Here is a 12,500-nt window from a genome sequence, read left to right as displayed (position 1 = left end):
CGTGTTTTGTTTGTTTGTTTGTTTGCTGATGAAAGCCGAATGCCCGTTGTGTACCGCATAGTGGTTCTGACTTAATATCTCAAAGGTAGATCTTTCTGTTGTCTTTCTTCGGTTAATTTCTTACATATTCCCCTATTTACATGTTCGTTTATCTGGGAGAGGACTGGTGGGGGAGGGGGGGGTTGGTTCAATCTCTTTTCTTTCCCCCTGTTTATTCGTCTCAATCTCTTTCTCTCATCGCCATAATCTTAATCTTCGCAGCAAATATTTATCTTATGGTAGGCCTATTGGTCTCCAGAATTTTTGGATTTTTATTCACCAGTATTTATTGATATTTTCGTTCTTTCCGTTCACGACTTTTGTTTTATTTATTTATATATCTATCACTTTTTCACAAGAATCTACTGACAATTTCCGTTTTCCTTTCAATATATATTTTATTTTATCTTTTTAATTATCAATTTTTTTCCTGCATGCACTAGAACCTATCAACATTTTCCGTTTTCTCCTTCATTATTTTTTTCTCTCACAGCAGACCAATGCAGCCCTACGTTTACGCACCCGAAGCCATAGAAAACGGAGCCAATGCAAAACCTTGACCTCCCATCCCCTACTTAAATAAATAACAACAGTGCACTGGCTGGGTCCACTTATCCCACCCTGTACTGTAGGGGGGTTATCCATCCCCCACGTAAAAGATGGGGTCTCCTTTTTGCGTGAAAACGTTACGTCATAATATTTTCGTTCTGATGGATACGAAATTAAAAAAATAATAATAATAAAGTAAAATAATAATAAAAAAATAAAGCATTTTAGTTCACACGTTCTGTTACGTGCGGGAAAAAAATCTAAATCGTATGTGATTGGAGAGTTCTGACGGGTATAAAAAGGAATGTTCATATCTACACGAGAGCAAACGTACACCAAAAAGGAACGTCCAAACGTACATCAAAAAGGAACGTTCTCATGTACACCAAAAAGGAACGTTCTAATGTACACCAAAAAGGAACGTTCAAATGTACACCAAAAAGGAACGTTCTCATGTACACCAAAAAGGGACTTTCTTGCGTAAATAAAATGGGATAGGTCTAACTGAACACAAAAATGAAGGTTCTAATGTACACGAAAACAGAACCTTCAAGTATACCCGAAAAAACGTTCGAAAGTACACGGCGATGAACGTTCAAATGAAAACAAAAAGGAATATTCTTGACATATGCGAAAAAGCCCGTGTCACTGAACATATAAAGAACATGTAAATATGTAAAATATGTAAAATCACTGTAAAGGGAAATACAAAATACTCAGTGATTCATCATATCAAAACACAAACACAATACTAGGTAATTAATCACTCATTATGAAAAAAAAAAACATAGAAGTCAACAGAAAAAAACATAACATTGATTAACTGGACAGTACTACAAAACTATGTATAAAAAACTAGAATAAAAATATGAAATGATTGTTTATCATCAAAATACAATAACAATCGCGTGGAGAATAGATCGCATGTTTTTTATTTTCCTGGCGCAACTTTTTCTATTTAATGTTTTGTACTATACCCTTTTTTGTAGTAACTTTAATATCCCTGTCTTTAGTTCATAATAATGTTTTTCTATTTTTCTCTCTCTTTTTTAAGTATTTCTGTCATTTGTTGCATTTTGGACTTTCTTTTTTCCTTTCTCTTTTTTGTGTATGTATTCTACTGATAAAACCTTTTATATTCTATTTTTTGCGTTCAGAATATCATTTTTCAGTGTGGACTATTGAAACTAATCTCTCTCTTTTTATCTTCATCTTTATCTTCTTATTCAACTTTCATATTTTGTTTTGTTTTTTGTTAATAACTTTTGTTTTTCATCGTCACTTGTATCTGTTCATTTTATCTAATCATATATTTTTCCATCACTCTCTCTCTCCCTCACACACACACAAACACATATAGACACACACACACACACACACGCACACGCACGCACACACACACACACTTACACAAACACACGATGCCGAGTTCTACTGACGTTATTAATCTTTTGTATTCCCTTCATCATCACTGTTTTTGTTGCTTCATCACCACTAACTTCTCGTAGTTGTCACATACCTCCCTTCCGTTATCATCGTCTTTTTGTAGTCGTTGTTATCTGTTTCTTATCTCTACGCTCTTGTACTTATAATCTACATCTCTTCCTACTATGTTACTGTAGTTGTAGTTATCTACAGAGTAACTTTAACTACGCTTGTATTTTGCCAACACTACTGTCCATCCGTTCCAGTCAACACTACGTCCGTTCCCCTGAACACTACCGTCCGTTCCCCTCAACACTACAGCCCGTTCCCTTCAAAATTTCCGTTTGTTCCTCTCAACACTACTCTCTATCCGTTCCCCTCAACGCTACCATCCATGTGTCCCCCTCAACACTACTCTATATCCATTCCCCTCAACACTTCCGTCCGTTCCCCTCAATACTACTTGACGTCCGTTCTCCTCAACACTACCGTCCGTTCCCTTCAACAGTACTCCACGTCCGTTCCCCTCAACACTACAGCCCGTTCCCCTCAACACTACAGCCCGTTCCCATCAACACTACCGTCCGTTCCCCTCAACACTACTCTATACCCATTCCCCTCAACACTACTCCACGTCCGTTCCCCTCAACACTACAGCCCGTTCCCCTCAACTTTACAGCCCGTTCCCCTCAACACTACAGCCCGTTCCCCTCAACACTACAGCCCGTTCCCCTCAACACTCCAGCCCGTTCCCCTCAACACTACCGTCCGTTCCCCTCAACACTACCGTCCGTTCCCCTCAACAATACGTCCGTTCCCCTCAACACTACTCCACGTCCGTTCCCCTCAACACTACAGCCCGTTCCCCTCAACTTTACAGCCCGTTCCCCTCAACACTACAGCCCGTTCCCCTCAACACTACAGCCCGTTCCCCTCAACACTACAGCCCGTTCCCCTCAACACTACAGCCCGTTCCCATCAACACTACCGTCCGTTCCCCTCAACACTACTCTATACCCATTCCCCTCAACACTACTCCACGTCCGTTCCCCTCAACACTACCGTCCGTTCCCTTCAATACTACTCCACGTCCGTTCCCCTCAACACTACTCTATATCCATTCCCCTCAACTCTACCGCCCGTCCGTTACCCTTATCCTCCGTAGAAGCGCTCGAGGACTCCAAACATGCGGTCGCCATCCAAGTACGAGGCGTGTCTGCTCCTCCAGCCGAGGTTATGAGTCGTATCCGAGGTTCAAAGGGCGTGAGGACAGAATGAAAAGGGGGGGGGAAGGGGGGGAGAGGAAAAAGAAAATGTAAATTAGTAAAAAAGATGAGGAATACGGTGGATTGAGTCTTAAAAAAAGGGGGGAAGGAAAAAATAAACATTAGAAAAAAATATTAAAAGGATATAATTCTATATGAAAAAATGATGAGATAAATTCAATTTTAAAAAAATCAAAAAAATGAATATCATATCTTAAAAAACTGAATACCTTTTTTTTTTGGGGGGGAGACTTAATAAAGAAATTAAATTACGGAAAGAAACCTATTTATGAAACGAAGAACTCCATAACAGCCAACGAGAACGTACTTTAAGCCGAGAACAGAGTACGCGAAATCCAGAACATACTACAAACCGGAACAAATTACAAAAAAGAAAAGAAAAAAAAAGTTAATAAGAAGGTAAACGCAAAAAGATAAGAAGTTAAAAGCCCAAAAAATGAACAGTTATGACAAAGAACCACCTACAAGCCGAGAAACTAGGTTGTTACAACACTTTATGTATCACCTGATTACCATAGCAAGTGTATGCAAATGAACGTTAAATACCAAGATGGGGAGACTTACCCAGAGGACCTGTCTTTAGGGAAGTAGGAGGGACAGCTCGCTCTTTTTCTCTTGTTTCCTCTTCGCTGTCTCTTTCCCCACCTCTTTCTTTTGCTATCTATTTTCTCTCGCTTCCTGTCTTTCTTTCTTCTCTTCTCTCTTTCTCTTCCACTATCTCTTTCTCTCTCTCTCGCTCTCTCTCTCTCTCTCTCTCTCTCTCTCTCTCTCTCTCTCTCTCTCTCTCTCTCTCTCTCTCGCTCTCAGCATTGCTTTCCCTTTTCACCCTTTTTCTCTTTCTCTTCCTTTCTTTTCTCTTTCTTGCTTCCTCTCTCTCTTACTTACTCTTCCATATCTTTTCCTCTTTCTCTCTTTGTGTTGTATTCACTCTTTCTTCCTCTTCTCTCTCTCTCTCTTCCTATTTCGCCTTCTCTCCTTTCTCTCCCATCGTCTTGCTCATGCATGCAGACATACACACATATACAGATGCCTACAAATACAGACACATGTACGCAACCTTACGCGCTTACACACAAATCTATTTAATTAACGAAATGGCCTTTGTATGTCCTTCATTGTTCATTAAGTAGGATGTATGTGATATTGCAAGTAAGAGTACACACACACACACACACACACACACACACACACACACACACACACACACACACACACACACACACACACACACACACATATATATATATATATATATATATATATATATATATATATATATATATATAAACAAATGTATGTATAAATGTGTATGTGTGTGTGTGTGTGTGTGTGTGTGTGTGTGTGTGTGTGTGTGTGTGTGTGTGTGTGTGTGTGTGTGTGTGTGTGTGTGTGTGTGTGTGTGTGTCTGTCTGTCTGTCTGTCTGTCTGTCTGTCTGTCTGTCTCTCTCTCTCTCTCTCTCTCTCTCTCTCTCTCTCTCTCTCTCTCTCTCTCTCTCTCTCTATATATATATATATATATATATATATATATATATATATATACATATATATATATATATATATATATATATATATATATATATATATATATATATATATATATATATATATGAGTATGTGTGTGTAAAATCACATACTTCCTGACTAATGAAGAATGAAGGATATGTTACGGCCATTCCACTAATTAAAGGCATTTTTCCCTCATGCATTTTGCTTATCTGCCGCTATTTTTTAAAACAGCAGTAAAAATGGGGAAGCGGTTCTAAAGACTACGCTTCTCATTAGTCTCTCCTCTCTCTCTCTCTCTCTCTCCTTTTTATCTTCGTTTGTCCGTCTGCCCCTTTTCGCTCGCGCTCTCGGCCGCGCTCTTTCTCTCTCTTTCGTTTATTTTTGTTTGTTTTTCTTTCTTTCATTGACGTAATCATTGTTGTTGTTATCATCATCATCATCATCATCATCATCATCATCATCATCATCTCTCTCTCTCTCTCTCATCATCCTCTTTTGTTCTCTCTTATCCTCCTCCTCTCTTGCTCTCTCCTATTCTTTCCTCGCTCTATCTCCCTCTCTATCCCTCTCTCTCCTCCTCACTCCCCCTCTTCTTATTCCTCCTACTTCTCTCTTCCTCCCTTCTCAACCTTCGCCTCGCCCTCTTTCGCAACAAGGACAGTTCTACTTGAAAGTCGCAACGCTGTATCTACCCTTCACCTACCCAAGGATCTAGCCGAGTATCTACTTTATCTACTTTAAATATAAACTTATGGGTATATTAAGGGATATATCAGGAATATTTAGCTCTACACCAACCGGATATATCCCGAATTATCTACCCTTCATATCTACTTAATATTTCACCTCACCATCTACCATTGCAATCTCCTCAATTATCTACCCCGCATCTAGTAATCTACCCTATAGCATACCCAAAATTTACCCTTCACTTACCCTAGCACCTACTTTGGCATCTACCCAAAATATCTACCACTTATCTACCCAAATATCAATCCTTCATTTATCAGAATATTTAGCCCTCATCTACCCCAAAAAGTGTCAACCCGTCATCGATCTAAATATCTACCCATCTACCTAAAATATCTAACCCTCATTTACCCAAAATATCTAACCCTTATCTATCCAGATATCTACATCATATCAACCCAAAATATCTTCCCATAAACTCCAAAATACTAACCCCTCATCTACCCCAAAATACTCACATTCCTCATCTACCCTAAAATACCTCCACTCTTCATCTACCCTAAAATATCTTCGCCTCACCTCCCCTAAAATACCTTCCCCTTATCTACTCTAAAATACCTATCCTTCATCTACCCCAAAATACCTCCAGCCTTCATCTACCCTAAAAAAATACCTTTACTCCTCATCTACCGTAAAATACCTCCCCCCTTATCTACCTCAAAAAATACCTCCCCCTCATCTACCCCCAAAAGTATTTCCTCCTTCATCTACCCCAAAATACCTCCACCCCCTCATCTACCCCAACCGTCTACCTCCTACCTCAACCCCCACCCCCACTCACCCCATCCTCCCACCCCACCCCAACCCCCACCTGCCCTTACAAAGCGCCCCCCCCCCCCTCCCCGCTTCTTTCCAACCTCGCACATACTGCTTTTATTATGTTACCTATTACGCCCTTTGATGTGCTGGGTCCGTTTTGTTCTGGAGTCGCGCCCGTTACAGGAGCGGAAGGCCGTCTCGCTTTGTTATTCCCTTTGTTATCGCGTATTGCATCACTTCCTCGGCTGTTTCTCTTCCCGTTTTTGGCGTCGTCTTTTTCTGCCGACGCGCTTCTCCGGTTCTTGCTGTTCCGTCTTTGTTTTTTCTCTGGGTGAGACGGGGTGGGGGGTAAGGGGGAGGGGGTGTTTACTTTTTTGGGGTTTTGTTTTGGTTCTTGTGTGTTTTGTTTTGTTTTGATTTGTCTTGGTTCTTGTGTCTGTGTGTGTGGATGTTTTTTTTTTTTTCGTTTGTTCGTGTTTTGTTTTCTTGTGTGCCTATATATGTGGATGTTTTTTTTATTTTTTCGTTTCTTTTTTCTTGTTTTGTTTCTTGTGTGTTTATGTATGTGTATGTTTTGTCTTTCTTTTTTTAGTTTAGTTTAGTTTTTTCGTGTTTTGTTTCCTGTGTCTTTATATATGTGGATGTTTTTTATATTTCGTTTTTTTTTTCTCTGTATTTATGGATTAATATGTTTAGATGTCGTATTTGTGTACGTTTGTATCTCCCTTTTTCTATTAATTTACTAATTCACCTATTTATCCCTCTATTCGCCTATTCATCTATTCGTCTATATCATTCATCTAAATCTCTAAGAGCGTATCTATTCATATAATTTCTTCTAAATTCATACATCAATATCATTCCTTTTACATGTGCGTGTGCGTAATAGTTCATATTAGTATTACACATACAATAGATGCGTTATCCTGTGTGCGTGCGTGCGTGTCTTTGTTAAAAGGCTTGTAAGCGTGTGTGCGAACGCGTGTGTGTGTGGATTTACTCACGCCTTTGTTCAGAGGTTAAGAGCGTGTGCGTCTGTGTGTACCTGTGTGCGTGCGAGTGTGTTTGCGTGTCGGAGGAATAAGAATAAAAAAACAAGCTTTTCTAATATTCCGAATCAGTCTTGAAGGGGAAAGAAATATATTTGCTTAAAGTAGGTCTTTCTTTCAGCCGTTCCTCTCTGACTCACAAGTAGGTTTATATCGATAAATGAATAAATGCGCTTTTATTCTTTATATTTTTATTTTTATCATGATTTTTTTTTTTGGGGGGGGGGGGGCTGTGCTGTTCTTCAAATAAGACTAAAACTCGAGAGGGAATTAGACAAGCCGTCATCATAAATTGACTACGAATGTGCAGCTCGAATTATATAACTTTCATTTCCAGTTTCTCTGTGTATATCTTCAAAAACAATTTTCTTTTTAATCTTTCTGTCTGTTTCTTACTTTAATTTTTGTCCTCTCATCCATTTTTCCTCTCTTATAGTTGGCCCCAATAAAAGCAAATTAATATCCTTCTTCAAAACTCTTTCTATCTTTTTTCATCTTTAGTTATCTGTTGCTTATCCTTTCTTTACTTCATATCCCATCTTATAAAATTACTTTTGAAACATAAGCCATAAACTGATTGACAAGTTAATTTTGCGAGAAATAAAAAGAACGCCTTTAATCTTGCAAGTTTTGGAAGACGGAAGAAGAGAAAACAACACGACTTGCTCAAACGAGAGAAAAATAAGAAACTTTGAGGAAAATATACATGTACCGACTCGAGGAAAGGGAAGCATCTTGTCGTATATCTTTTAGCTTTAAAAGGTTTGTGTGTGTGTGTGTGTGTGTGTGTGTGTGTGTGTGTGTGTGTGTGTGTGTGTGTGTGTGTGTGTGTGTGTGTGTGTGTGTGTGTGTGTGTGTGTGTGCTATAATATGATGTTTTAAAAATCACTTGAAAAAAAAGAAAAAAAAAAAAAGCATCAGCTGCTCCTCCAACCCTCACCGGGCCTGGACTAACCCCCGCCCGAAGCCCGCGCCTCGAGCCCAAAGGCGGACTCGAACCTCGGGCCCGAAACCGCCTTTAGGATCAGCCTTAAGACGCGCTCACTCACCTTGAGAGAGGAAGACGTTCGAGTTGGGCTGCTGGTACGTGTCGTCCTGGAGGTGGTCCTGGTAGTGCGGCGAGGGGGGGCCTCCGACGCCCGTGTTGTTGGAGGCCGGGGGCGCGCCGCCCGCCCGACGCGACGCCGCCAGGAGCGGGTGGTGGTGGGAGGGCCCCCGGATAGGGACCTCGGGAGGGGCCGGGTCCGGTGGCGTGCCCGCGGCGTCTGCAACAACAAGAGAAGCTCGTTTCAGTTTGTTTCATAGTTTCTTTCAGACCTGGTTAATGAAATGACATATTGCTTCAGGAAAAAGCCTAGAAAAGTAAGGCTGAAACCGCCCCAAGCATCGCGCGAAGGAAATTGGGCGCCCGCGGGAGAGCGCGACCAGGGAGCCCGTAATTAGCGAGAGGGTAATAACACACCTAATTAATCACGAGCGCCGTAAATCAACGTGAGAACATGCATCACCGGGAAGACACAATAAAGAGTCGCGCATGCCCGGGGAAAGCGAACCGCAAAATTGTAATCCGCTACAGTTGCAGTAATCCCCCTTGACAAAGTCCGACCGAGTGTTGTAGAGAAAATCCCGATTATGGCCACGTGATCTGCACATGCCGACTAATCCCGCCGATCTTCGTCCCCGGGGAGCGAAGGGGGTGGGACCGGACAAGGGGGAGGGGAGGGGGGGCGTTCCGATCGTGACGTCACCCGAAAAAAAGCGTCCAGATCCCACATGACGTCATCAGCCCTCGGGCTTTCGGTCCACGCTCCGAGCACTGTCCGGGCTTCGTTCGAACACGCTCTCGCATCTCCTCGGGACTCGTTCACCCTTTCGAAATATGCAAAGTTATCGCCCGAACTCCACTCTACCCAGACCTCATCAATAGGGCCCAAATGTCGCATAACACAAGCACACATCCGCCCGCGTCCTGTGCAATAACGAACGCTGCAGAACTCCCTTATCCCGCAAGAGTACACACGCACACAACACACAGGCTTTCCTGAAGTACCCTCATCCACAATCCATCCTTTGAACACAGTAACCAAGATGTGCAACCAACGTGAACAACTGCATCGTACCACAATTAGCCATACACACGCTACCACATGCACAACAGACAGCCATCATAAACATCTCTAAACTGGACCATAAGCGAACCAAATGAAAATAGTAATAATAATAATAATAATAATAATAATAATAATAATAATATTGTTAATAATAATAATGATGATAATAATAATAATAACAATAATAATAATAATAATAATAACATTAATGATGATGATTACAATAATCATAATGACAATAATAATAAATAATTAATCAATTAATAAGATTGGCTAGATAAAAATATCAAAATTCTCAAACTCTTTTCTTTGTTTTTCTTTTTGTATTGATCCATTACAAATGTTATTGATTTTTGATGTGTTTATATTTGCCCTCGCCTTTAAATCCGATCAGTTCTCTCGCTGCCAGATGTCACAGGAAATTATAATCGTTTTCTTTCCTTATGTTGCTACAAAATCCGCAACAACAACAGCAGCATCCACAGAAACAACAACAACAACAACAGGAACAACAACAATAACAACAACAGCGACAACAATAATAGTCTAATAATAAATGGCGATGATTTACGATACAAATTTTATACTTGAAGGGAAAAAAACTCTCGAAGATATTATCATCAAGAGTACACAAAGGAATGACAAAAACACAATAGCGCAATCAGTAAATGCAGAATAGCCACTGTAATCCTAGTCTTAACCCTTTTCCTCCCCCTTCTCCCTCCTCTTCCCCTCCTCTTCCTGCTCCCCTCTTCCCTTCTTCTTCCTGATCCCCTTCTTTTTATCTATTTTCTTCTCTTCTATTTTCTTTATTTTCTTCTATATTTTCTTCTTCGTTTTCTTTTTCTGTTCTTCCTCTTCCTCCATCCTTTCCTCCTCTCACATTCCCTCTTCTTATTCTCTTCCCTATCCTCTTCTTTTATTATCTTCCCTTCCTCTTCCTTCTCCTTCCCCTTCCCTCTTCCCCTCTTAGACCCCACTTTTCCTTTCCTTCTCCACTCTTCCTCCCTTTTCTAATTCTCTTCTTTCTCTTTCTCCTCTTTTCCCTTCCCTTTCTTACCACTCCCTTCCCTTATCTCTTTCTTCCCCTCCTTTCCACTTCCCCCATCCTTCTTCCCCTCTCCCTCCCCCTTCTCTTTATTTTTCCCCTTCTCTCCATCCACTTTCCTAACCCCTTCCTCTTTCCTTCCCTTCCCCGTCTACCCCTATCTCTTTCTCCACTCCCTTCCCCTTCCTCCTATTCCCCCTCCCCTTCCCCCCGTCTATCCCCTACCTCTTTCCCCTTTCCCTTTCCCTTCTCACTCCTATCTATCCCCCCATTCCAACTTCCCTTTACCTCCCGCCGCCTATCCCCTACCTCTTTCCCCACTCCCTTTCCTTTTCCTATCCCTATCCCCTTTCCCCTCCTCCCTCCTACCTATCCCCCCCCCCCACAGTAAACTTGACGAGACGCGAATAACACAAGGGATAGTAGCCCCTGCATTGAACCGTCCAGTGTTTTTATTTTATTTTATTTATTCCATTCCATTTTATTCTATTTCATTTCTGTTATACGTTTTTTTTTGACAGAGGGGAGGGGATAGTGAGGGGCGAGGGGGATAAAAGAAGAGAAAAAAAGAAAAGAAAAAGAGAGAGAGAGAGAGAGAGGAGAGGGAATAAGAGAAGCGTGGAGCAGAAGGGAGGGAGAGAGGGGAGGGGAGGGGAGGGGAGGGGAGGGGAGGGGAGGTAGGGGAGGGGAGGGAGGGGAGGGGAGGGAGGGAGGAGAGGGGAGGGGAGGGGAGGGGAGGAGAGAGGAGGGGAGGTGGGAAGGGGAGAGTCAACGCTCCAACTAAATAATTTTAAAAGTTAATTACACAGAAGCAACAATTTAATGCATTAAATACGCGCTTCGGTAAATAGTGGTATTCGTGTGTAATTCAGCAAATGGACTTTCTGGTCGCGTTGAGCAGTATTACGTACAGCTGTACATTCTGAACTCTAATTTTGGGTTGTACAGCTGTACATTCTGAACTCTAATTTTGGGTTGTACAGCTGTACATTCTGAACTCTAATTTTGGGTTGTACAGCTGTACATTCTGAACTCTAATTTTGGGTTGTACAGCTGTACATTCTGAACTCTAATTTTGGGTTGTACAGCTGTACATTCTGAACTCTAATTTTGGGTTGTACAGCTGTACATTCTGAACTCTTATTTTGGGTTGTACAGCTGTACATTCTGAACTCTAATTTTGGGTTGTACAGCTGTACATTCTGAACTCTAGTTTTGGGTTGGACAACTGTACTTTCTGAGCGCAGTTCGTTACGCGTTGTACAATCTGAAACACTGGTCTACAAGTTGCGTGTTTTGTACAGTTGTAGATTCTGAACAACAATTCTGGGCTGCACATATGTACTCTCTAAACAGGTCGTTGTATAATCTGAAACACTGGATATCTGTTGTGCATTTTGAACATTTGATATACGCCCTTCCTTTCTGAACAATCGTCATATGTTGTACATTCCATCTGTGTGTTGCTCAGTCATGCATTATGCAACTGTGCATTCTAAATATTTGTTCTGTGTAGCATCGGCCGTGTTACCGCCTCTGAACAAATTCCTATTTACAGTGTGCCCCGGCGGGAATGTACAATGATGGGGATAGGGATGATAACGACGATGAGATGTGATGATGATGACGATAATAAGAGCAATAATAACAATTATGATGATGATGATGATGATGATGATGATGATGATGATGATGATGATAATGATGATGATGATAATAACATCAATGATGATATAAACAACAACAGCAAAAAACATACACAACAATAAAAATAAAATCACAAATGCATAAATACAACGAAAACAACAAAAAAACACAAGAAACGAAAAGAAAACAAAACAAAGTTGATAATACTGAAAACAACAACACCAAGAATCCCACACAAAGACAAACATAACACCGGCGTCCAACTAGGAAAATCGACCTTAATGCATCCCTTCCCTACAGCATTACTACTTTTTCCCCCTAAATTCGG

General features: G+C 41.1%; 1 protein-coding gene across 1 annotated transcript in view; it reads right to left on the bottom strand.

Annotated features, from left to right (window-relative positions):
• Positions 1-12,500, bottom strand: part of LOC113808823 (teneurin-4) — a gene marked incomplete in the record, with an annotated part of 328,302 nt that overhangs the window by 78,867 nt on the left and 236,935 nt on the right. Inside the window, 1 exon segment of the mRNA XM_070118653.1 lies at positions 8,416-8,631. Within this exon segment, the coding sequence (XP_069974754.1) occupies positions 8,416-8,631 (216 nt within the window).

This window comes from Penaeus vannamei, chromosome 42 (genome assembly GCF_042767895.1).
Source record: "Penaeus vannamei isolate JL-2024 chromosome 42, ASM4276789v1, whole genome shotgun sequence".
Lineage (NCBI taxonomy): Eukaryota > Metazoa > Arthropoda > Malacostraca > Decapoda > Penaeidae > Penaeus > Penaeus vannamei.
The sequence above is the reverse complement of the archived record's forward strand: the minus strand, read 5'-3'. Positions and strand labels throughout refer to the sequence as shown.